Here is a 26,186-nt window from a genome sequence, read left to right as displayed (position 1 = left end):
CATTGCTTTTATTTGTGCGACTTTTCAAGTTATATGGGATTCCTTTCCAATCTGTTTTCACAAAAGTACAAAATTGTATAGAATATTTCTGCAGAATTACATTTCCCCCTTCCCTTGAACTAGGAAAAGCAAACCTTCTGGAGCATGACAATGCACCTGCACACTATGCAAGTTCCATGAAGATATGGTTTATATGAGTTGGACTGAAAGATCTTGAGATCTTGGCCTGCTATAGTGGTCAAACCTCAATCCTGCTGAACACCTTTGAGAAGAATAGGACAGCACCCCAGGCCTCCTCACACCACCTACATCAGTACCCGACTTTACCCTTGTGGCTTATTGAGCACAAATCTGCATAATCACACTCAAAAGTCTAAACATCATAAACTCAGAAGAGTGAAAGTTGTTATTACAGCAAGTGAGGACTAAAAGTGGAATGGATGTTCAAAAAACAAATACGAATCTAATGATTGGGTGTCCACAAATTTTCCTCCATAGAGTGTATAGGTTTTTATATGCAATGCATTTATTGCAAATTGTGCTTTTAAAATCTGGCTTTCATTTCTGATGAATATTTGCTAAATATTTCAGTTGATTTGTGCTACAGTCGAACCATAAACATGTTACAATCTCACTTTCATAAGCTTGCTTAGACAGGCAGTGTCAAATGATACATTTTCCATGCATGTATGTATCCAGGCATGTAGCATGCTACAGTGACTGCCACATACACCATCAATGTACATATTAGGGCTTTTCACTTTGTGGCTGTCTCTGTATTGCCTGAAGTCAAGTTTTAGAAACTGTGCCGTATACTGAAATTAGACATTGGAGATGTGCACACCACTGCCCCTTTTCATGGAAAAGCCCTGTCCCTCCATTAAACTGGAATTCATTTCCATCTTACCAAAAAGCAGGAGTGTAGCAATTTAGCTACTGTAGCAAGCACACTGATGAAAATATATTGAAGCAGCCCACTTAAAAATAGCTAGCTATAAGCTGAAGTATAGGCTTTGGAGTCTATTTTTAAACATAGGAGAATGTAGATAAATCCAAGTTCGACCCCAGTACTTATGTTAGTGGAGTCTATTTGTGAAGGTAGAGTAGGAGAACCACTCACACAGGAAGATAATGAGACTCTTGGCAGTTCTTGTAGCTCATAGTTTTCAAAGCTTTTATGCAAATACCTTTAATGTTCACATGGTGTTCTATGTACAGTGGTCTGTAAGTGCACACCACTTAAAAGAGCTTTATATGATGTAGCCAATCAGCAGTGAGAATAAGGTACTGAAAAACTATTTTAGACTCTTGGCTTTGCTGTGAGTTGAATCCTGTCTGGATAATTTTTTTTAATGTATGAGTTTATCTGCTGGATACAATGTCCATACTATACTAGATCACTATAAATTTTATATAGTTACTGTATTTGTATCAACTAGTTCCAGAGTGACGGTTCATCAATACTCTACAACACTGCTGCACTTACCTTTGTCACTTCTTCTCATTGCTTTCATGCCAGCACCAAGCTCCAAGGGTTGTCTTGAAGAAGACCTAATGTAGGTCCTAATTAATTTTATTGGACCACATCAATACTAGGACAATAATTCACACTTAGTATAAATAACTCAAGGGGCAGTGAAATCCCATTTTATACAATCAGTTCTTGGGTTCTCGCAGGAACTTACAGCTCCAGTCACGTCCCACCTCGTGAAGATTATGGACCTATGGATGATCATGGAGAAGTAGATGCCGAGTGTTTAAAGGCCCTGGCATGGAGAAGCTGATGCTGGATCTATGATGATCACAAATTGTTCTGTATTGTTGAAAGATTTATGACCAAACTTTTGATGTCACCCATATGAGGATGGGTTCCCCTTTGAGTCTGGTTCCTCTCAAGGTTTCTTCCTCATATCATCTAAGGGAGTTTTTCCTTGCCACTGTCGCCACGGCTGCTCATCAGGGACAAACGCACACCATTCACCTTCACTGTTGTTTTCTGTAAAGCTGCTTTGAGACAATGTCTGTTGTGAAAAGCGCTATACAAATAAACTTGACTTGACTTGACTTGACTTATTATTGCAGCAGGGCTAATGGCTGCCTCATGGTACTTTTGTATTGCAGTTTTATCGACAGCAACAGGCCCAAATATCTTTTACATACAAATGTGAAATCGGTTACCCAGGCTATGGAAGGCATGGAAGGCATGACATGCAAATATGAGTCTTTATATCTCAGTCTTATTGGTGATTTTTATACAAATAGTCATGGCACATGCTTATTCCATTTTTAGATCAGTTTGAATGGGATTGAGCAATCCGAGGTGAGGCAGATCTTTCTGCACCTCATTGTGCCTTGTCTGAAATTACAGCCGAACTCTGTCAAATGTTGATTTTGACAAAATAATATTATATTATAAAAAAAAAAAAAAAAAAAAAAAAAATATATATATATATATATATATATATATATATATATATATATATATATATATATATATATATATATATATATATATATATATATAATATCAACGCCAAGGCGTTGATAATCCGAGAGAAAGCGTGACGTGTGATTGGCCGTATGACGTCAAATATGAGGAAGTGCCGATCACGTGAGCGCCTGGGTTTCCTGTTTACTACTCACTGCCGTTGCATGACTGGATCTCGGATTGCACTGCTGAACAGCCGGACTTTTAACTGCAGGAGGTCTGAGTTACTTTCCTGTGGGATATTTGACCACAGTGACTATTCTGCCACGGAAAAACTAATGTGAATCGCTTGGCAGCATTGAGTTTCTAATTAGGAAATGAAGACGTGACATTGAAGAACGTGAGTAGGCCGGGAGTCCTCAGGATTTCCTAAGAGTGGCGTGGGTTATTCTCCGGGTTTGAGGTGTGGGAATGTTCTCGTGGAGAAAATATGAGTCGAGCTGAAGCGTCGTGCTCAAGCAAAGCCGCTGTACAAAGCCGCCGTCTGAACGAACATATTTGACAGTTTGCTAGCTTTGTGTGTGTGTGTGTGTGTGTGTGTGTGTGTGTGTGTGTGTGTGTGTGTTGGCTATCGGTCGCTGTCACTGAGAGTCTCTAGTTAACTAGCTCGCTCGGCTAGTTAACGGACCAGTAGTGTAGAGGAGGGTTCAGCTCGCCGGTACACTGAACTCTCGACGTCTCCCCGGCTCCGGCCCCCTAAAGCGGGCGGTGAGGAAGAAGCTGGCCGGGAAGGGATGGCCTGGAGGCGGCTCCCGGTCTCACGGAGCGGCGCTGTTTGAGGGTGGTCGAGTTCGCATCGAGCACGAGGCGACGGGCCGCGGCGCGATGATGGCCACCGGCAGCATGAGCGCTTTTGGGGCGACGGCGCGGAAGAGCGAGGACATAGCGGATCTGATCGACCTGTTTTCCAAGACTCAGTACAGAGCGAAGGAGGTTACCCCAGAGGTAAGAACAAGGGTGTGCAAAAGCATCTGACAGTCTGCATACCATTTACACACTTAATCTCAAGCAGAAGTCAAATCAACCTTGATTTATTTACAGAGAACCTTTAAAACGTCCAAACCCAAATTGCTTTCCAAATCAACCAGAGCACATGAACGAGTTAGGGATAAACATGTACTATCACTGACACCAGATAGTTTAATCCAGAACATGATGATAGTCTATAGATAACACTTGCTATGGCATTTACACTCGTAACGACAAGTGTAAAAATATACACCGTCTGTAGATGACCCACTTAATACAAGCATCAAGATATATGCAGTCTAACACCCAAAATACTATTTACACATTTGGTACCATCAGTCACAAGTGACACACATGACACGAGTCAGCATTTCTCTTAGTGAAGAAAAGTGATGGTAATCATGTGGCCACTTTCATCACTGGCAAGGACATTAGGGTTTTACCATCCACATCCACATAGTTCATTGAAAGTTTTGTTTGCACAAGCTTTACAGTGTTTTACTAAGAAAATATCACACTTGGCATCTCGTGATTTTTAGCTGGCAGTGGGAGCTCAGTGCTTAAGGCTCTGGGTTACTGAATGTCATAGGCTCTTGGGCCCTCGAGCAAGGCCCTTAACTCTCTGTGTTCCAGGAGCGCTGTATCATGGCCGACCCTGCGCTCTGACCTCATCTTCCGAGCAAGCTGGAATATACAAAGAAAAAACTTCACTGTGCTGTAATGTATATGTGACAAATAAAGGCTATTTTTATTCTTCTATCAATGTAAAAAAGATCCCACAAAAGTACATAAAACCGAGCTGATTTCAGGATGATCTCACACAAACAATACATTCTTCTTTACTACATCTTCCTTCCTAAAACGAATATCATTTTTGTAGCTCTTAGATCTCAGTTTGTGTACTGTGTGCACATTTCCTACACTACAATGCCCAGAGTGTGTACTGTGTTTAATCCTTGTGGTGTTCACAGGTGGAGAGAATAGAGAAGCGATGCTTGGAACTGTTCGGCCGTGACTACAAGTACAGTGTGATTCAGAACAGCAATGGCGAGGTGTGTGGTCACTACCCTAATCACATCGTTTACCTGGAGTACGAATGCAGTGAGCCCAATAAAGAAAGGTAAGAAAGCCTCAGACACTTAGTTTATGTTGTGTATGTTGTTTATGTAATGGATATGACACTTTAAAAAATTTTGTATGTTTTTAAAATTGACTTTAGTTTGGTATTGTTTTGAAAGACATTATTGTATTTAGGAGTTCTTCTGATTTGGTTAGTCGTGGTTGGTCATGAAAAATGTCGAGTGTGGATATAAGTCGCTTTAGTGCAGCAGTACCATAAATTAGCATGAACTGATATGTTGGCTGCAGTTTGTTGGCCTTTTTTGCAAATCGAACATTTCAAGCTGGCAGCCAAAAACGTCTTATAGGTTCTTTCCAGTTTCTGTACTCAGGGGAATCTGGGAATCCAGGGATGTCTGGCTTGCCATTTTTGGAAACACATTTCCAAATTTATAAACATGTACACTACCAGTCAAAAGGTCACTTTCTTCTTTTAGTGTTTTTTTTTTTTTTTTCCTTTCTTTTTTTTATTTTCATCACTGTACAACACTGAAGACATCCAAACTATTTAACAACATGTATAGAATTTAATCGTGCAAAGTAGTCACGTTTTAATGACAGCTTGGAAACTCTTGAAATAGTTGTCTGTTTAGAGGTTTGAATTTTCAAAAGTTAATTTGTGAGATTTTTCTTGTCATCTGAATGTGCTTTAGACCACTAGTTGTCTTGTGCAGAGTGAGGGTGGGTATAGAATCAATTCCATATTATCACAAGAAACACTTTCTTAAGTAATAAGAAAATATATTGTCAGTCATTACTTTAAGAAATGAAGGTCAGTCAATAAAAAAAAAAAAAAAAAAATCAAGAACTTTAAATGTATTCTTAAGTGCAGTTGCCAAAACCAATCAAATACTTTGATGAAACAGGCTCTCCTGAGAACTGTCCCATGAAACAAAGAGCTACCTCTGCTGCAGAGGACACGTTTATTAGAATAAACACTCAGAAATAACCAATATACAATTCAAGTGGCAGACATGTATCAATATCCACTGTTCAGAGGAGACTGCGTGAGTCAGGCCTTAAATTTCGACAAAGAAACCATTACTTTGGATAAACAGCAAGCAGAAAAAACATGCTTGGGGCCAAGAAATACCAGGAATTGACATTTAGATCAGTGAAACTGTCCTTTTTGATCAGTCTAAATTTAAGGATTTTGGTTCTAACCACTATGTCTTTGTTTGACATAAAGAGGCTGTACGAATGGTTCCTGAATGTGTGGTGCCCAATGTGAAGCAAGGAGAAGGACAGATGATGATGTTGGTGACTTAGTCAAATATTGAGGGGATATTTAACCAGCATTGTTTCCATAGCCCTTTGCGGCGACGTGCCACCCCATCTGGTTTGTACTTAGTGGAACATCATTTGTATTTAAACAAGACGGTGACCCCAAACCTCTAGGTTACGCAAGAGCTATTTGTTCAAGAAGGCGCATGATTGAGTGCTACATCAGATGATCTTGCCTCCAAAATCTAAATCCAAATGAGATTCGTTTTGTGATCAGTTAAAAGAAAGAGAGTGTCAGAAAAGCAAGTACTCAGCTTTGGGAAGATTGTTGGAAAACCATTATAGGTGACTAAGTGAGAGAATGTTGAGTGTGCAAAACTGTTATTAAAGCAAAATGGGGCTACTTTGAAGAACCTAAAATATTGAACATATTCTGGGTTATTTAACATGGTTTTGTTCACTATTTATATTCCATATTTATGTAATCATTTTATTGCCTTTAGTATTAATATACAATGTTAAAAACATATATATAAAAAGGTGTGTCCAAACCTCTGACTGGTCGTGTATATACATAAAATTATGCTTAGCTTAGCCCAAATTTGCCAAAAATATTCCGTAGACACTTTCACAACCTTTTACCGGACAGTTCTATGTGCTGCTATAAACAATCTAACCAGATAAAGAAGTAAAATAATAATATTGCTTATAATGAGAGGGAAAGGTAGAATAAGAATAGACTCCCTACACACCTTTAATAATAACAGAAAGTATTTCTAGGGTTGGGCATGTTGGGATTTGTCACTTTCTCGTTCTCTCCTGGTGTTCTTTGTCTGACAAACTGTGTTGTATTCTCAGCATGGATTAATAAATAAAACATTTTTTTAACAGGATAGAATGTGCTTGGGTGCTTGTCAGTATGGCTAGGCACAGAGCCAAAATGCTACCTATTTGAAGGAAACTTTGCTTTAGAATGATAGTGCCTTATTACTCTGTAATGTATACTTGCAGCATTACGTTGCTGTCATGTCATCCGTACTGTTGCTGCTTAGGAAAAAAAATACGCTCTCCGTGTATTGTCAGTGCTTGTGGGTTACGGTTTCATAACTCTAGCTGGGAGTTAAAATCTGGTTTTAGATGCCACAAGAACTAGCTGTTGAACATTGACCACTCATTTTGTAACAATAGTGTAGAATTTCGCTAAACAAATACATGTAATTGAGCCTTGTACTTGTACAAAGATTACATGTTAAATGATATTGTTGTGTGCTTTTCTTTTATATGCACATTTCTAGAGGAATAAAAAGAATTATATATATATAATTATTTATTCTGTAATGTTTTTCCTTCAGTAATTTTCTCCTTAGTTAAAATTAATAGTAGAAATCACTATTTAACATTTCTTGCTCATTTAAACATAATGTAACTAAAGTAATAAATCATCATGTAATAAATACCAAACTTTAAGAGTTTTATGTCTAACAATATTTATAGGAAATTTGACTTTAATTCAGATCAATAAAGTAATGTTTTTGTTTGTTAGCTACTTAATATTAGATATATAACACTATCTATTATAGAATATTATCCAGCAAAAGTATGCTGTGAAAATGAATTGCATGGATTGTTTTGTGTTCCGGGGTATAGCACAAATTAAATATCGCTGATTGGAATTGTATTTTTAAGAATCTGTTAACCATTAACATCCATAATAGAGGAAGGATTTATTATGTTTATAAATCATCATCATAAAGACTGTAAAGACTAGGGAATAAGTCTAGAATTATTATTTTATTATTTTATATGATTATTACTTTGCTTTTCTTTCTAAGAACATTTGAGGCATACTAAAAAGGTTGCCGACTGTTGACCTCCTTGTTGTTTGCTTGGCTTGGCTGCTGTCCAGGTGTTGCTTGTGCACATGGTCAGCGGGGTCAATCTTAGTGCACTGTAGAGACTTTTCAAGTTCATTTCTCTTTATCGTGTTTGTTTGTTTTGTTTTTTTTTTGGATGAAAGGGTTTCATTCAACTAATGACTCTAACAAAATGCTTTCTCCTCTCTCTAGTTTTGAGAGTACAGTGCAGATCAACAAGTTGCAGGATCTGGTGAACCGCAGTAAGATGGCAAGATGTAGAGGAAGATTCGTCTGTCCAGTTATCCTCTACAATGGCAAGGTAAAACTACATGTTCCTGAAAGGAAATTCTCTAAAAAAGGAAATTTTAGAAAATAACTATTTAATATAAACATGCTTAATTTACACTGGCTGAGCGCGCACACACACACACACACACACACACACACACACACACACACACACACACACACACACACACACACACACACACACACACACACACACACACGTTGTCTTTTTGTATACCATTTATCTGTTGAGTGCAAATCTATATTTGTGCTCTGTTGTAGCATGTGTGCCGGTCATCCACTCTGGCAGGCTGGGGGGAATTGTATGGACGCACTGGTTACAATTACATCTTCTCAGGTACAGTATCGCTACACAAGTCTTCTCTCTGTGAGACCTCTGCAGTATAATCCATTTCATTTCTCACATCTTCCTGCTGCCTACTCTGTGCATTTCATCTAGTGCAAGAAACCCGGCAAGACGCTGACTCTTCCTTTCCTTATCATAAAGTAATTACATGAGGAAAAAAAACCAAAATAAAAATCTTAATCCAAATCTCTCTTAGTGGTCTGGTTTTATTGGGGTAATATAAGGTGTAGGTGGCAGTTAAAAGCAGTATGAAAATGAATCAGTCATTGAGAGATTTAAAGTTGAATTGTCTAAATATATCCAATATGTTAACAGTGCTTGAACATCACATGATGCACTGCTCTGTGAACAGCACTGTGTTAGGGAACTGAAACTGGCACTCACAAAGTCACAAGATTGAGATTGTTTTGTGCTTCTTTTTTCTTTTTCCCCCCACAGGGGGCTCTGATGACACATGGGCAGAATCTGAAGAAGTCCCAGAAGATGATTCCGCTGTCCGGTAGGAGCACTAAACACACCTTCCTTTTGATTTTACAGAAACGTTCAAGTTCCCCTTTTTATTTACACCTGCCTTCACCTAAAGGGACCTATTTTTGATGTATATTTTTTTATGAAGTTATACTTTTTAACATGTAAAAACTTTAGGCGGTTAAACTGCATGTTTAACTGACTTTGCAATAAAACTACATATTGGGGATGGCTTGAATGTATTTATTTATTTATTTGTTTGTTTGTTCAAATAGACTAATTCTAAGTTTCTCTCTAATTCCTTTAGCTGCCATTTCCCAAGCACTCGCCCATCAGGCCAGAGCTCTCAACATGTGCTTACACGGGCTAATGTGCTTACGCTGATGCATGTAAATGCTGCCAGCCTCTTTGTAATGCTTTTGTTGTCACAGGGCAGTGTCACATTCAGAGTAAAGCATATAAGATTTCACAACAGACTGCAATTTGCTTGCAATTCTGTGACTGATTCATTCAATGTCATCGTTGATAATCTCACATTTTTGAAAGGCATTGAAATGTTATCAATTTAATGTTTCTCAAATTTATTTATAAACTTCTATAAAATAACAAGTTAAATGTTAATAAGTTTTTCTTAGCTCATCATCATAATCATTTCGATTAGCTCTCGTACAATAGTGTGCAGGAACATTGTTTTCATATAATGGTGCTAAAAATATATTTTAAAAAAGCTACTGAATATATATTTTGGATATCACATGCATATTATTGATATCAAGTATCAGAAGAAGGATACTGTTCTTTCTTGTTATCAGATGCACGACATGGCCTTTCCCCTTTGGACTTGTTTTCTGATTTGGCTTTTTTTTTTTTGGTTTTCAGATATTTGATTTCCATTTAACTCTTTGTTTTTTATTATTACTCTTTATTTATTGCCTTCATGTTTTATGCCTACATGCAGAAATGGTGATTCACAGCTGTTTGATAAAGTGAGGGGTTCAGATATTAAGCTGCTGAAGTATCTGTCTGTGCGCTACATCTGTGACCTCATGGTGGAGAATAAGAAGGTCAAGTTTGGCCTCAAGTGAGTACAGTTTAAGTGGATTCTCATGCTTGCACATTGTCACACACACACACACGACTCTAAAACATGACTCACTGACTTCAAATTGGAAGTTGTATATGTCTGAGTGGCTGTTTCATTCACAATCACCTTTGTTTTATTTCTATGAAAACATATGTAATAAATGTAAAGGGGAATAAATATTTTTTTTTGTCTATTTATGTCTTTAGTGTCACCTCCTCTGAGAAGGTAGACAAGGCGCAGCGGTATGCAGACTTTACCTTGCTCTCCGTGCCTTACCCAGGTACACGCCCTCTCTGTCTCCACATAAAGTTCTAACACGTGGTGTCGAGTAGAAACCATGTCAGATTTTGTGTTTTGATTTCAGGGTGTGAGTTCTTTAAGGACTACAAAGACAGAGACTACACAGCAGAGGGACTGGTTTTTAACTGGAATCAGGTACAGCCAGTCACGTTCCTTCAGTTTATTTCATTTATTGAAGTGGTCCCTAATCTGTTTGTTTAACGGACCAGTTTCATGGGGTGGGGGTTGGTGGGGTGGTGTAAGTGCAATAAAGAGGATATAATTTTACTATTATAATATGTATAATAATACTATAATAATTATTAATTTAATTACATGTTTAATAAAAATTCAATGAACCAATGGGAGCTTATTTATTGATGCATTGGGAAATAAATGTGACTGGAACAAGTGTAGGAAATTGGCATAGAAGAAAAAAAGAAATTCCTTGCAGACTGTGAAAGTCAATAACAAATAATTTTTTTTTTGTTTTATTCTTGCTCTGTGACACGGTACCCAGCATTAGGCAACAAACTAACACAACACTAAGCAAGTAATTTTGTGTAAAGAATAACAGAAGTACAGACCACTTTTATAGTTTAATGTATTGGGTTAGCAAATATGTTCATTGCCAGTATTTATTTTGCCCCCAGGACTTTGTGGATGCTCCCTTGACAATCCCTGCATGCTTCACAAAGAACCTGAACATTGACTGGAGTGAATATCAGGTGAGCGCGCACATGCAAATGCGAAAGTTTTTCTGCACAATTCATTAAGTGCCACAATCCTATTGCATTCAAGGCTGTTTTCTCCACAACACATTGACAACCTCTCCTCTCCTCTCCTCTCCTCTCCTCTCCTCTCCTCTCCTCTCCTCTCCTCTCCTCTCCCCTCCTCTCCCCAAGCCCCATTTTCTTTTAAAAATCGTATTGCCCTCTGCTGGAAGATTATGAAACGACAATCACTAATTGATATCTGTGTTATTGCCATTTAGTTTAATGCTTCTGCAGAGAACCTTTGATTGCTGCAAGAAATGCTGCTTCTCCCCACATTTTACACATTAAATTCATTAAAGCTTAACAACAGAGCCAAACAAGAAGTCAGTGGGACACTTCCAGGACAGGAATTTATGCATTTCAAAAACTATTGACACTTTTTTATTATTATTATACTTAAATTCTCACACATGGGTAGTAGGGCTTAGATGATTTAAGGCTGTGCTAATTACCCTAACCTAAACTGTTTAGATTAGACTCTTAACCACCAAGGTGGACATGGTTTAAAATGAAAAAGCAAAGAAATATGAATTCTCTATTATATTCTATTAACAAGACAGGAATAAAAATCTTCACAAATTTATGCAGGGTGAACATGATGGTGCAGCTTCCAGGTGTATTTTCGATGGCATAGATCATGCCGTGCTCTGACAGTCTATTCCAAGATTGAAGCTTTTATAGGAGGCAACAACTAATGGTTGAATCTGTTTATTTGTTCAACCCTCGAACACATAATGTAGGTGGCAAAAAGTATATGAAAATTAAGTGTGGCAGAAGTATTTTTGGAATTAAATTTGGCTTAAAGGTACAGTGTACATGTTTCAGCTAATTAGCTACTGTTTAAATCATTTAAAACAGTTATGTAGCTTTATGTTGTTGTATGTAGCACCAGGGTTCTGGAGGAACGTTGTCTCCTTTCACTGTGTACTGCGTCAGCTATATAGGGTTGAAATGACAATAAAACCTTCTTGACTTGAAAACTTTATTATAGTTGGTGAAAGTAGGCAATTTAGGGTGTACTTTGCAGTTTAGGGAGCAGCCTGGATTTCCCACTGAATGTGTTGCTTGGCTTTGTATTTGCATTTCTTCATATCTTCATTAATGGGGGAGAAGTGTAATGCATGTACGAAGTATTCCATTTATTCACTTGCTGATACCTGCCCTTCTGTTTCTCTCAGTCATGGGATCTGGTGCAACAGACGCAGAATTATCTGAAGCTGCTTCTGCACATCATTAACAGTGATGGTATTTACATAGAAACATTCACTATATCATAAGCTAATTTACAGATAACTATCTCTTACTGTGTACGTTTGTTCCGTGTGCAGAAAATACACTGTTTATCAAACGATAGTTTCACTAGAGAGGATTGTCATGTTAACTGTGTGTGTGTTGCAGATGAAAGTGGTTTATTGGTGCACTGTATATCAGGGTGGGACAGAACTCCACTCTTTGTGTCACTCCTCAGACTCTCACTGTGGGCTGTGAGTATTTATTTGTATAAATTCTTCCGTTCCTATCTTGTTTTTCTCTCTGTCGCTCTCTCTCTCGCTCGCTCTCTCGCCCGCTCTCTCGCCCCCTATCTCGCGCTCGCTCTCTCTCTCGCTCGCTCTCGCTCGCTCTCGCTCGCTCTCTCGCCCCCTATCTCGCGCTCTCTCTCTCTCTCGCTCGCTCTCTCGCTCTCTCGCTCGCTCTCTCGCCCCCTATCTCGCGCTCGCTCTCTCTCTCGCTCGCTCTCTCTCTTGCTTACTCTCTCGCTCGCTCCCTCTCTTGCTCTCTCGCTCGCTCTCTCTCTTGCTTACTCGCTCGCTCTCTCGCTCGCTCGCTCTCTCTCTCGCTCTCTCTCTCACTCGCTCTCTCTCTCTCTCTCTCTCTCTCTCTCTCTCTCTCGCTCTCTCTCTCTCTCTCTCGCTCTCTCTCGCTCTCTCTCGCTCTCTCTCATTTTGACATGCTTCTCTCTTTTCCGTGTGTAGTACGTGTATTCCTTTTTCCCTATGTCTGTTTGTTGTCTGTAGACATATTATTTGTAAGTTTTCAAATCAGTTTGTCAGTTTAAAATGCTAAGAAAATGTGTTGGTGTTTAAAATGGCATAGGATGGTGCTGTTCATGCAAGCCTGGAACCAGCTGAGATACTATATCTGACCATCGCTTATGACTGGTTCCTCTTTGGGTAAGAGCTGTATTTTTGCTTCCTCATTTGCAAAATGTGCTGGTGATAAATGCAAGTGAAAATTAGTTGAGCTGAGTTTACAGTATCGGTAGGGAAACGGTGCATTCTTCGTGAACTGCCATTTCATATACTGTAGCATTCATATTATGTGCTATCTACTTATTTGTTTGTTTATTCATTGATTAGTTGCAGTGAGTCATTACCAAGTTTAAAGTAGGCAAAAAAATCAATAGTCTTCAGGCTCCAAGAACAGCAGAAATATAAAATAGTATTTTATTTGATCACCGAGAAGTGATGAAGTAAATTTATTTTACCTTGATTATACCTTGACAAATTTGCTTTCAAAAAATAACAAAGCCATATGCAGATGGATTCGAACAAAAAAAGCAAACACGGATGGAATTCTTTTAATGGTTTCTGTTACTGTTTTCATGCAGTTAGTGAAATCTGGTGATATACCATTATCTTCTGAGTTATATCTTTTTCTTTGTGACATTTAAACTTATTAAAACATAACCACTGATAGAGGGCCAGATAAAGAACAAACTCTTAATACAGTGCATCTGGAAAGTATTTACAGCACTTTACTTTTTCTACATTCTAATGGATTAAATTAATTAATTTCTTAAAAATTCTACTAGCAATACCCCATAATGACAACGTGAAAGAAGTTTCCCCAGATATGTGCCTCAATACGATCATGTCTCGGAGGTAACAGACAATTTCTTGGACGACTTGGCTTGTTTTGTGCTCTGACATGCACTATTAACTGTGGGACATTCTATAGACAGGTGTATACTAGGGGTGGCACGGTTCACAAAATCCACAGTTCGGTTCGTATCACGGTTTTCGGTTCGGTACAGTTCTTGTTGTTATTTTTTCTTTTAATCTTCAAAACTCCAGAAATTTCCTTCAGCATTAAATATAGAGCTTATTAGCTTAATTATCCACAATTTAGGATACAGTATTAAAATGTTTGTAATGTAATCATGCACTAACTGAATTTGACTTGACTTTAAGCACATTATTGGGACCATCTCTGAGTAAAAGCTAGGTGAGATTTTGATACAGCAAGAGAGAAGACATTGACGATGACATGCTTTTCGTTTATTTGGCAAAAATTTTTAAAAAAAGTATCGGTGAGAGTGAATATTAAACTGCGGCTCGAGTACATTCATCAGCTGACGAAATCCTTCACACTCATTCACGCTGCACGGTTGCGTATCTTTTGCTATAAACATCCCCAATGCTTCAGTTATGGCTATTGCCCTGTCCGACTGATCACTGAGAGGCTGCTTAAATGCTGCGGACAGTAGAAGTTGTTTCCTAACCGGCTCTCTCCTGTTTGTGCTGTTTATATCGACACAATGGCGTGATGTCTTCTCAAATGGACTGTCATATCAGAAGTGTTTTCATTAGCATATTGAATGCATTTTGCACAATGCTTGCACACAGTCGCAGTTCTATCTACTGTTTTATTTCCGTTGTCATCATAAGTAACAAGAAATCCAAAATGTTCCCACATTTTTTTGTTTTTCGTTTTTTTATTTGTAATAAATTAGCAAATATTTTAAACATTTCTTTCACGTTGTCATTATGAGGTTATTGTCTGTCGAATTTTGAAGAAAATTTATTTAATTCATTTTGGAATAAGGCTCTAACATAATGTGGAAAAAGTGAAGCGCTGTCAATACTTTCCAGATGCACTGTATACTAGTGGGAGTTGCACCCTTTCCCATGTGTACTGGTAGTTTAGATATTATCCCATATTGTATATACATCTATGTTACCAAAAAATACCCCACTTTTTTTTTTTAACAGCAGTTAAATGTTGTATTTTATTTTTTGTTTATTTCACTGCAGTCACATGCTGCCTGATCGTCTCTCTAAAGGGGAGGAAGTAAGTCTGAACATCACTATAAACTACCATCATTTTCTAATTTTTTTATTCCTAATTTTAGAACATTCTGTTACTCAGAGATTTGATTCACAGTTTTTTTTTTTTTGTTTGTTTGTTTTTCTGGCAGATTTTCTTTTTTTGCTTCAATTTTTTGAAGCACATTGTGTCTGAGAATTTCTCAGTCATTAGGAAGCCGAGGTGAGTTTTTAACCCAGTGGTATGTTTTGCTTTTTAACAATTTTATTTAATATCTTGACAATTAGTATATGAGAAAATCATATTTATGTTCTATACATAGCCTAGCAGATCATGGTGCTTGTTCATTGAAGCTGCATAGTGTGTTCAGAATCACCTGCTTCTATATTAATTGTCTTTGGCTCATTTTAAGCTTAAATTTGTACAGTCAAATGCTAATTTAGGTGGCGTGTGTGTAAATTAGGTCCTTAAATCAGGATGGAATCTGGACTCACCTATACTTATAAATAATATTAAATCTGACTTATTTCTGTTCATGAATAAAAAGCTATAAAAAAGTGCTCACACAATTACCTGCAGGTGTGGTTAAAAAATAATAAAAAAAATTACTTACTTATAGATTTTAACAGTTTAATAAAAATGAAGGGACATACTGTCCATTTTCATTCCTTTTCCAAATGAAATGGCGGAAAGTGCTTCTTTATTCATAGTTAACTTGGGGGGGGGAAATCATTTTAAAAAAATTAGCTTTCCTGAAATCTACTTCCCCCTCTCTATATACGTCTGTCTTCAGTTTTTTTTTTTTTTAATCTTGGACTGCCCTGAATGTTTTCTTTCTTGTTGACTTTTTAGTAGTAGCGCAACAGCTGCATCAATTATAGAGCTGTTTATGTAACTGAGGTGTAAACTGGTATGGATGGATGTGTCCATCTGTTGCTGCATCATTCTGCACATTCAAATCTGTGCTTTTCCCCTGTATCACTTAGGCTTAGTGTGTTTTTGTTTTAGTGACTTTGAGTACAGCTTTCTTTTATTTCCCCATATACTCCTTTCACTTGCTTTATGATTATTTGAGTTTTGGAGTTTCATATTTTATCACTTTTTTTTTTTTTTTTATAGGAGGAAAAACTCTCAGTTCGCTGATTTCACAGTGGATGACCTTTGCCAGCTACGTACGTCTAATTCCTTATTTTCAGCCACTCACTACAGAGGGTTTAACCTGAAAATTTCCTTTTATTTTTATTAAAAAAAAGAAAGTCTTGGATCAAATTCTTGCTAGCATAACGCATTGCAGAAAACTGTAGAAATTGCTTCAAATATTTGTTTTAAGTGGAATTACAAACCTTTAAAGAAAATCCCTTCTTTTTGTTTCTTTCAGAGACCAGAGACAGAGGTAGTATGACCAGTTTGAGTAGCGATTTCTCATTAATCACTGAGGATACAGCTGCTCCCTCCAGTCTTTCTGCTGAGCCTGTGGACCTGATCTCTAGCGGGTATTAATACTTTTTATTTTTGTTTGCTTTCAGAATAGCCCGCTAGGTCGACACCCCAGTTAATGTTTTGAACGACCAAGGCTTCTACCAGTTTTGAATAATATTAATTTTTGTTTGCCTTCCACAGAAGGAAAGCTATGACCTCGTCTCCTCAGACCGTTCTTTGGAATCGCTCGGTCCCATTTGAGGAGCGACTACCTCATCCACTTGCAGAGGGCAGGACTTCTAGCTCTTCATCCTCCAACCAATCAGAGCATGGATTTATGCGTGCAGGCAGCAGCCCATTGGCTGTGCCAGAGAGGAGGTAAATTAATATGCCTGGATATGATGGTTGTCTTTTTTTTTATGTATATTATCTGATAGATTTTGTATCAATTCGACAAATGTATGCAGCAGTGTGTTTGTTCTGACACTGTCCAATGGCTGCATCTAGTAAAATGCAGAGTGTATTGTTTGATGTTTATTAGTTTTCAAGCTTCGAAGTGACTAAGCGTTTTCTATGTCTGAGTACGAGGAAAATTGTTTAGACCTGGTACGAGCTTGGATCCCCTGGAGGGTGGTGTGGTCTGCTTTGGCAACTTTCACCTATCACTGTTAGGACATCTTTTTGCCAGCAGAGGCCTCCACAACCTTAGGGGTTTGTGCAGGTGCACGACTGTAGTTTTTAATACATTTTTGTGGTCCATTCATCGTTGAGTAACCAAATAACCTGGTCAGATGATGGGTCGGCAAAGTGATTCTGGGGCAGTATGCTAGTTATTAAGGTGCTTTTGACCTGGAACTAGACACAGTTCAAGCTAAAATGTTCTATTGTTCAATACACATGTTGCTTATGGTGGTGCAGCTGGGAGCTTTCCTCACAACTTTGTTCAGTTAGGGGTACTGGGTACTCGGGTACCCACGTTCGCCTTACGTTTTTGCCTTGAATTATACATTATTTTTTTTCCTTATATATATATATATATATATATATAACAAAAAGAATAATTCCAACAGTAAGATACATATGGATTTCTCTAATTAATAGACTTCTGACAACTTCTGGCTAAAATTTGGAGCCCTTTCACTCTTCTCATCGCCCTGCTAGTGCTCCAACCCTCATTTCCACCCCAGCATCCTTTCAACCTTTTTTTTTTTTCTTATTTCCCCCTTCCTTATCTTTGTAATTGTGGTTTTCTGCTCCATCTTTGATCCATCTGCTGCAGTTTAGCCCTTATCTCGGTCTCTTTCTTGTTTTGATGTTCCTTGGCAATCATGTAAGAGACTTAATTGCAAGTGAGGCCTTTTCTCTGTGTTTCTGTGCCTTTCTTTCTTTTTCCAAGGTCCATGGTGGAGTATGCTCGTTCGGGGTCTTCTATATCTACAGAGTATGGTAGCTGGCAGATTGTCTCAGGCTGTGGAAGCATCCATGATGCAGCTTCTCTCCCTTTGGAGTCACTCCGTCCCTTCAGCTTCCAAGATGAGGGGCCCAGCGGCCGCATGTGAGTCTCACATGCTTCCTCTGTCCTACCTCACCCTTCTTCTGTTGACCATTCCCTTTTTTTTTTTTACCCTCCATTCTTTTACTTTCCTCCTTCTTATGGCCTAGCGATTCAGGGCTGAACGAGTGAGAGGGCTGCTGCAAAAACTGTCTTGCGTGTACAAGCTTTCATTTAAAGTATGGGTGGTTTGATTCTTTCCAGGTGGAAAAAACGTGTTTTCATGTGCTCATGTTTTTGAGATTTCTAATGTATGAGCGGTGCATAAAGTAATATATCAGACATATATAAAAAAATTAAATAATTAGCCTGTAGAATGAGGTAATATAGAGAGCTCAAAGTGGAACGAGAAGACATGAACGAGCAGTTTCTCTCTCCATCTCTTGCTTATTTCTCTTGTTTTTTTGTTTCCCTTTGAGCTACACTTTCTGCTCAGTCAGCCAGGCAAATTGAATGTGTCTCTTTAACAGGGCATGTAGTGTGTGCAAAGAACATCCATCCCTCTCTCCTCATGGTAGAATGCAGGGAGGACCGGGATGCATAAGAGATGCTTCCAGTTATTTGTTCATTACAAAATGCAATTTAACCACATTACCAGCTCTGTAATAAAACTCTCTTGATGGAAACAAGATTATAATGGAAAAGCAAACACTGCAGTTGGTTTCTTCCTTTAATTCACTTTAAAATTATGCTGCATCTCTCACATTTTTTTTTGTTCCCCTTCCCCTCTTTCTGTAGGTGTACATTTGTATCTGAGAGGCAGGCTCGACTGGAGGCAGTAAGAGAGTTGTTCCTGGGGGCTTACAGCTCCACGGTGGGGTTGAAGTCCTCTTTTCCAAGTCCCTCTGGAGCCATCTCTGGTCTGCTGGAGCAGTTTGCCCGTGGTGTTGGCCTCCGAGGCACCAATACCATTGTCTGAACTCAGCTCCCACTTTTCATTCTGTCCTGTTTTCCTCAGTTATTTCTGACTATCCGTCTCATGGTTTGGTAGCAGTGAATCACCAAGAGAATGTTTCCTGCTTCTGCTGGTCTCATTAGTCTGACAATTTATATCATTTTTTTTTTTTATCTCTGAGCTCTCCATTTGATGTGATTCATCATCCCATGATCCAGGAACAAGTAGTCCATATTTATAATAATCTCTCTCTGAAATCAGTGTTCCAAAATCCCCATGCACCACGTTGCTCCTGTGCGTCATTACATGCAATTTCAAAATCAAAACTCAACTCATCTCATCTGCTACTTCTGTTTTATTGTTCGTTGCCCTCTGTTTCCCTTCACTATGTTCACACCATTCCATCATAACTTAAACGTGCCAAACTTAAATGCCGGGGTTACCTTTTATTTCTGTGTTGCTTTTAATAGTTTTTACATGCCGAATTTGACTGTTGAGGCACCTTGAGGTAAATTTTTACTTTTTTCTTTTTTTTTCTTTTTTCTTTTTTTTTTTATATACACGTTTGTTGTAGTTTCCGCTTTTTATGTATGTTACATTTACATGGCATGATGATTGAGAGCCTGAGCATGAACACAACGAAGGGAAAAAGGGTTCTTTTTAGCTCTTCCTATTGCTGTAGCTATATTGTTGCTACAAGAATATGTAGTGATGAACAAATTGTTTCAGTATAGTTTCTATGTTGACCTCAAAAGCTTTACAGTTTGGGGGGCTTCGAACCTATAAACATATTTTGTAAAATGAGTTTGAATTGATTTGTTCATGATTTTTGTCTTAGGATTTTTTTTTAAACATGACCACAAAGCATTATAATATGAAGTGTAAATAACAAGTAAAAACTGCAGCATGTTTGAATCTGGGGAGAGTGTGAAAGAGGGATGATCCTTTTCTTCTGAATTGGAGGGGTTTGTAGTTAATTCAACGGTGTATTTACGACACAGTTTGTCTCGATTGTTATTGTAAAGTGATTCTCTTACTCCTGGCTCTGCAATGCTTGTGTGCTGTTATACATCTGTGAAATAACTAAACAGCAGCCCCACGGAATGTCCTTCTTGGGTTCGGTATGTGGACTGAGCCTTTTTAAGATATTTTATAATGTTGCATCTATCACATTTATGGATGAGCCTCATGCTCACTGTTTTTGAATTCAGAACTACTGCTGGTTAGCAGTAGTCCCCCCCCCCCCCCCCCCATCATCATCACCACCACCACCACCACCACACTGTATAATATAATGTCATCAGTTTCAGCTGCTCCAGCTCTTTGTTGTTGGTTTTTTTTAATAACTAATTGAATGATTTTGGTTTGGTGTTTGGTCCAGTGATGCTCAGATACTTGGTGGTGATTGGTTGCATGTTGAATATGAAATTAAGGCAGCACTTGAAATTTAACACTTGGGATTTTATGTTTTTAATGCCAAATGGTTTTGATGGCCTTTTATTTTACCTCAGGACCACCACATGTTGTGCCTTCCTTTCTGCTATTATTGGGCTACATTTTAGGTGATTTCTACCAAGAATTGCAGTGTGTATCTTTACAAAATTTTAAACACGTTCATTTTTATTACTTTAAAGTCTTCAGTCTTGCTCCATTTGAATCTATTTGTCTCGGGACAGGCAGGATGCAAATCTGGACATGGTTTTGTTTTTTTAAGACTTATACTGCACCTCCACCTCTCCATGTTACTCAGTAACTAAATGGCAGAACTTTGTAATGATCAATGTGAAAGCTTTAGAGTGTCTCAGGTCACTCTGATTATTATGGATCTCTTTTTGCCTATAATGTTGCTCCAGATAAGTGAGTCCACACAAACATTTGTCACACTCAAAATAAATACCTGCCATTAAAACTACTATAGCAAATTTCAACAGCAATAGCAGTTAAGCACCTTGCATGACACGTTTTTACGTTTGCTTCGTTTATTTCGAAAGTATTTTCAGACTTCAGTTTTCACCAAGTCCATTGGGTTATTTTTTTCACATTTGCATATTTACCTTTTATTGACCATCTTTTCCCTTAACTACAATTTAATGCAATTTTCTTTCGCCCTCATTCTGTTCTGTTTATAGAGAGTGGTGCACTCTTTGTCTCTTTGTACAGTGTTGTTTTTGTTTGTTTTTATTTTCCTTAATATCTCATTATGGTGGCTGAGGAGATATGGGACAGATGCTCTTCCAGTGCAAATAAATTAAGAAATTAAAACTGTTTGTCTGTTTTAATTCCGCTTTGTGAGCCACAATATTGTCTTATTAGATTTTTCCCAATAACATTATATATTGTATTACTTGGAAGATATTGAACAAAGATTTTTAGCTTAGCCCTTTGATTACATAGCTGGTTGAAATCAACAATGTAAGTGGTCCAGACAAGTGTGTCATTTTCTTTTTCAGAAATACAGCTGATCAAAAAAAATATATATTATAGTAAAAGAGCCAAAACTATCACATTTATTGACACAAAGACAAAGAGACAAGTTTAATGTCAATGACTGCAGAAAAGTTAAATATAACTCTGTCTCTTTGAAGCATCTTTCATTGGAAGGAATGTGAGAGAGGCACATACTATCAAGACCTCACACACGCAACTTTGAGTGTGAAACGTTGAACTTTTTTTAGGTTCTGTCTCCACCTGCTGGCTGACCAAAAGAACAGCAGCAGTTACATCCTTCAAAAAACCTTAACCATAGGCGTACGATATGATAACTATTTTGTAAGTCTGTTGATTTGTATGTGGGAGTTTCTAATGCTGTAATAAAGCGCGCTGCATTTCACCTGAGTGAGTGTATTATCGCTGTTCAGTGTGCTCCCTGAGTGAGTGTCTGCTTTGTTCCGCAGCCAGAGGAGACACATGGACGCTGTGGTGCGGGGCGGCGCGTCACTCAGGTAGCGCGTTCTTACACCCCGCGTTCCCCAGTCAAGTCGCAGTCCTGCCTGCATCACCGCCGCGTTCCCCTTCGTTACACTGAAACAGACCTATACACAGTGTCGGATGGAAAATTGAAAACTTTGGGATTTTGTTTTTGCAAATATCTTGAACATTCCCGAGTGTCACGATGGCCTCTATTGGGGACTTCGACCCGCTCCATTCTACGGTACCAGCAACTAAGATTGAAGTTACAGTCTCGTGCAGGTGAGTCCGCGCGTACACTGTGTTACAGGCAGCAGGACGATGGGCTCTACTTTAATGCGCTCTAACAGAGACATCGATCTATTGCATTTTGCCCCATCATTAATGAACTTAGTGAACTGAATGCGAATTTGCTCATGAACAGATTAATCTGGTTTGTCTGTGGGGATTATTGTATATTTATTGTGTACAGATGCTTTTGAAAGAGATGGTGTTTGTGTTGCAAGATTCGCCTTGGTGTAGGTGTATATGGGGGTGCGCCCGCTGTCCACGCCACGCGCTCACTCTATACACACACACACACACACACACACACACCAGTGTGTGTATGTGTTCAACACATTTATAGCCCCCCTAACAATTAACCATTGTGATAATTTCCTTTCTGGCTGTGAAGAACTTTTTGTTGTTGTTGTTGTTGCTAGATTTCAATGCATCTGGAAGGTTCTTCAAGTTAGTCCTTTCAGAACTGACCTGAAACCATTCTTTCTTTTTGTACCTTTACAAGAGAAAAGAAGCATATATTCCTAAATACAGTGTATTGCCTGTCATGCACAGGCAATGAAAGTCCAATTACAGTATGTAATTTTCATGGTATACTATATATCTATGCTCCCAGGTGAAGGACCTAGAGAATGCTTCAAAGCTTAGAGAAGGCTGCATAAAGTGCGCACACACACACACACACACACACACACACACACACACACACACACACACACACACACATTTCCCTCCCATGAATGATTGGATTCAGCTAAGGCTGCTTGACAACAGGGCATCAGGTGTGTGTTTGTGTGCTTGGGTGTGCACGTGTGGCAGCCCTCCTATAGTGGAAAGGAATGTCCTCCTGTATGTTTTTTTTTTTTTTTTACGTTCTAATCCACAGCGTCTCAGCCCTTTTTATTGTAAACACTGTATATAAATACTGGCTAGAAGGACTCATTTTCCTCTTAAAACAGCCTTAATTCTTCATGGCAAGAATTCCAGGTAATATTGGAAACAAACCTTTAAGATTCTGGTGCATGTTGGTCATGCAATTCATGCAGATTGTTCAGGTTTAATTTTATTCTGTAATTCTCACATTGTACAGTACCTCATCCCACAGGTGTTCTATTGGATTTGGAGCTGGGTGACTAGGAAGATCACTGAGGAACCGTGAACTCAGTGTCAGGGTCATAAAATGAGATTGGGAAGACTTTTGCTTTGTGATATAGTGCATTATCATGCTCAAAGTAGCCATTAGAAGAAGAGAAATTGTGTTCATGAGGGGGTGCATTTTCAAAATTCTGTGTTTCTCAGTCGAAATGGAGATTTATTCGATTTTTTCCAGTCTTAAACCATGAAACTGTTCCTACCACAGCCTTTACTTTTGTTACTGAATTGCTTTTGTAGTCAGTTCACCTCAAGGTTCAATGTGTTGTGCATTCTGCTTTTGCAGATGCTTTTCTGCTCAACTCAGTTGTACAGAGTGAGTTACTGTAGCCCAAACCAGTTTGGCCATTCTCCACTGACCTCTACCTTACCAACAAGCCATTTTTCCATCTGCAGAACTGACAATCAGTGGATGTTTTTTCTTTCTTGCACTATTCTGGGTAAACTCTAGAGACTGTTGTGGGTAAAAATCCCAGGAGATCAGCAGTTATATAAAAACTCAAACCAGCCCGTCTGGCACCAGCAATCATGCTATGGGCAAAATCACTGACATCACATTTTTTCCATTCTTACATGAGTATTATTTGAAACCGCTGGCCCGTGTCTGACTGATTTTATGCAACTTACTGCTACTGCACAATTGGCTGATTAAATAATTGCATGAATGAGTTGGTGTACAGGTGTTCCTTTTAAAGTGCTCAGTGAGGGCACACATAAAGTAGTGCCAAAGCACAGTTACAGATTTCATCATGTCTCATGGGTATGGTAGGATTTTTCAAACATGTTTATCTATACAGACACACACACACATGCCTTAAAATCAGAAATGTATCCACTTTTAGCCAGTAGCAGGTTGTTGCACACCACTGTCAGATTTTTCATTCTGGGCAGATATCTATGTATTTTTTTTTTCCATTTTCCCTGTGGAGTCTGCTTATGTTTCCTTGTTTTCAGGACAGATGTCATCCATCAGGTCCAGACAGATTTCCTATCTGTCATTCACCCTCAGAGGGATTAAGTTCCATTTCATTCAAGTTTGATGTGTGTATTATAAGAATAAGGAGGCTTGTTCATTTATATGCACATCAGCTCTTTGCAGGACATCTATCTAGTTCTTTCACATTTTTATTACCATGTCAGATACTGCCCTTGTGTGATGTAAAAGTGAAGCAGCAAGAAATTGTATGAAACATCAAATGCCTAAGCCTTACAGTAAATCAAAAAGCACAATGTCACAGTATCTCTAAAACTAAAAGGGTACATTAAAGGGATTCAATTGTATCTGACTTTTTTCACTGTCTGCAGTCATTAAAATTGAACTTGTCTCTCCGTTGTGTCTCTCAATGAAAAAGTGTCTAGTTCTTTGCTGAATTTATTTTATTTTTATTATTTAATGTGAAAAAAGAATGCATTTTTTTTTAATCATCTGGATATCTCAACATAAATCACAAAACACTTGTCGGGTCTATGTATATTTTTTATTTCCACCGGCTGTGTAATCAGAATGTGCTAACCCCAGTGTCTGTGCAACAGATGGATTTTGGTCTCACGCATATGTTGCACAATTAAAATGAAATCAGACTATTTTGAGAGAGAGAAGGATGAGTGGATATTAGTCATTCTTTAAACAACTGTTAACAAGAACAACTTTAGGAAAATCCTTTGGCCTGGCATTGGCAGAACAAAGAGTACAATTTCAAAGATGGTCATGAATGTGACCAGAGGGGAAAATCCATCGCATTGGAGAAGAAACAGTCTTTGTCACATTAAGCACTGTAAACATTTTTATCTTTACACAGCCCAGTTGTTGTCTAATACAGGCTTCTAGTTGATTAACTATCTTAGGTCTTCTTTGTCGCATCTTCCTCTTTATGATGCGCCAAATGTTTTCTATGGGTGAAAGATCTGGACTGCAGGCTGGCCATTTCAGTACCCGGATCCTCCTTCTACACAGCCATGATGTTGTAATTGATGCAGTATGTGGTCTGGCATTGTCATGTTGGAAAATGCAAGGTCTTCCCTGAAAGAGATGAAGTCTAGATGGGAGCATATGTTGTTCTAGAACTTGGATATACCTTTCAGCATTGATGGTGTTTTTCCAGATGTGTAAGCTGCCCATGCCACACTCACTCATGCAACCCCATACCATCAGAGCTGCAGACTTCTGAACTGGGCGCTAATAACAACTTGGGTTGTCCTTATCTTCTTTAGTCCGGATGACATGACTTCCCAGTTTTCCAAAAAAAATTTCAAATTTATATTCGTCTGACCACAGAACAGTTTTCCACTTTGTACAGTCCATTTTAAATGAGCCTTGGCCCAGAGAAAACGCCCGCTCTTCTGGATCATGTTTAGATATGGCTTCTTTTTTGACCTATAGAGTTTTACTCGGCAACGGCGAATGGCACAGTGGATTGTGTTCACCGACAATGTTTTCTGGAAGTATTCCTGAGCCCATGTTGTGATTTCCATTACAGTAGCATTCCTGTATATGATGCAGTGCCGTCTAAGGGCCCGAAGATCACGGGCATCCAGTATGGATTTCCAGCCTTCACCCTTACGCACAGAGATTGGTCCAGATTCTCTGAATCTTTGGATGATATTATGCACTGTAGATGATAATAACTTCAAACTCTTTGCATTTTTTCTCTGAGAAACTCCTTTCTGATATTGCTCCACTATTTTTTGCCGCAGCATTGGGGGAATGCCACACTGAGGGGCTCTTTTTATACCCAATCATGTTGCCAATTGACCTCATAAGTTGCAAATTGGTCCTCCAGCTGTTCCTTATATGTACATTTAACTTTTCCGGCCTTTTATTGCTACCTGTCCCAACTTTTTTGGAATGTGTAGCTCTCATGAAATCCAAAATGAGCCAATATTTAGCATGACATTTCAAAATGTCTCACTTTCAACATTTGATATGTTATCAATTCTATCTATTGTGAATAAAAAATAAGTTTGAGATTTGTAAATTATTGCATTTATTTTTTATTCACAATTTGTACAGTGTC

General features: G+C 38.4%; 2 protein-coding genes across 3 annotated transcripts in view; both read left to right on the top strand.

Annotated features, from left to right (window-relative positions):
- The first annotated feature begins 2,585 nt into the window (after nucleotides 1-2,585).
- mtmr14 (myotubularin related protein 14) lies at nucleotides 2,586-21,095 on the top strand. Of its 2 annotated transcripts, XM_083561134.1 has the most exons (19): nucleotides 2,603-3,433; nucleotides 4,429-4,577; nucleotides 7,867-7,975; nucleotides 8,227-8,302; nucleotides 8,750-8,810; nucleotides 9,738-9,860; nucleotides 10,070-10,143; nucleotides 10,228-10,298; nucleotides 10,796-10,870; nucleotides 12,097-12,163; nucleotides 12,317-12,402; nucleotides 13,013-13,089; nucleotides 14,953-14,989; nucleotides 15,117-15,187; nucleotides 16,085-16,137; nucleotides 16,344-16,458; nucleotides 16,586-16,762; nucleotides 17,781-17,939; nucleotides 18,675-21,095. In XM_083561134.1, exons 1-19 carry the CDS (start codon nucleotides 3,314-3,316, stop codon nucleotides 18,853-18,855), a joined length of 1,881 nt encoding a protein of 626 aa, XP_083417260.1. In that variant the 5' UTR covers nucleotides 2,603-3,313; the 3' UTR covers nucleotides 18,856-21,095. The 2 variants fall into 2 exon arrangements, with proteins under 2 accessions (XP_083417261.1, XP_083417260.1); XM_083561135.1 differs by lacking the exon at nucleotides 17,781-17,939 and having other exon boundaries at nucleotides 2,586-3,433.
- Nucleotides 21,096-21,703: 608 nt separating this feature from the next.
- The window catches only part of LOC310718998 (copine-9-like), a 95,490-nt gene continuing 91,007 nt past the window's right edge, over nucleotides 21,704-26,186 (top strand). Inside the window, exon 1 of the mRNA XM_083528180.1 lies at nucleotides 21,704-22,020. Within this exon, the coding sequence (XP_083384306.1) occupies nucleotides 21,944-22,020 (77 nt within the window). The 5' untranslated portion in view covers nucleotides 21,704-21,943. The remainder of the gene's footprint in view (nucleotides 22,021-26,186) is intronic.

Source organism: Silurus aristotelis, assembly GCF_946808225.1.
Source record: "Silurus aristotelis genome assembly, chromosome: 2".
Lineage (NCBI taxonomy): Eukaryota > Metazoa > Chordata > Actinopteri > Siluriformes > Siluridae > Silurus > Silurus aristotelis.
The sequence above is the reverse complement of the archived record's forward strand: the minus strand, read 5'-3'. Positions and strand labels throughout refer to the sequence as shown.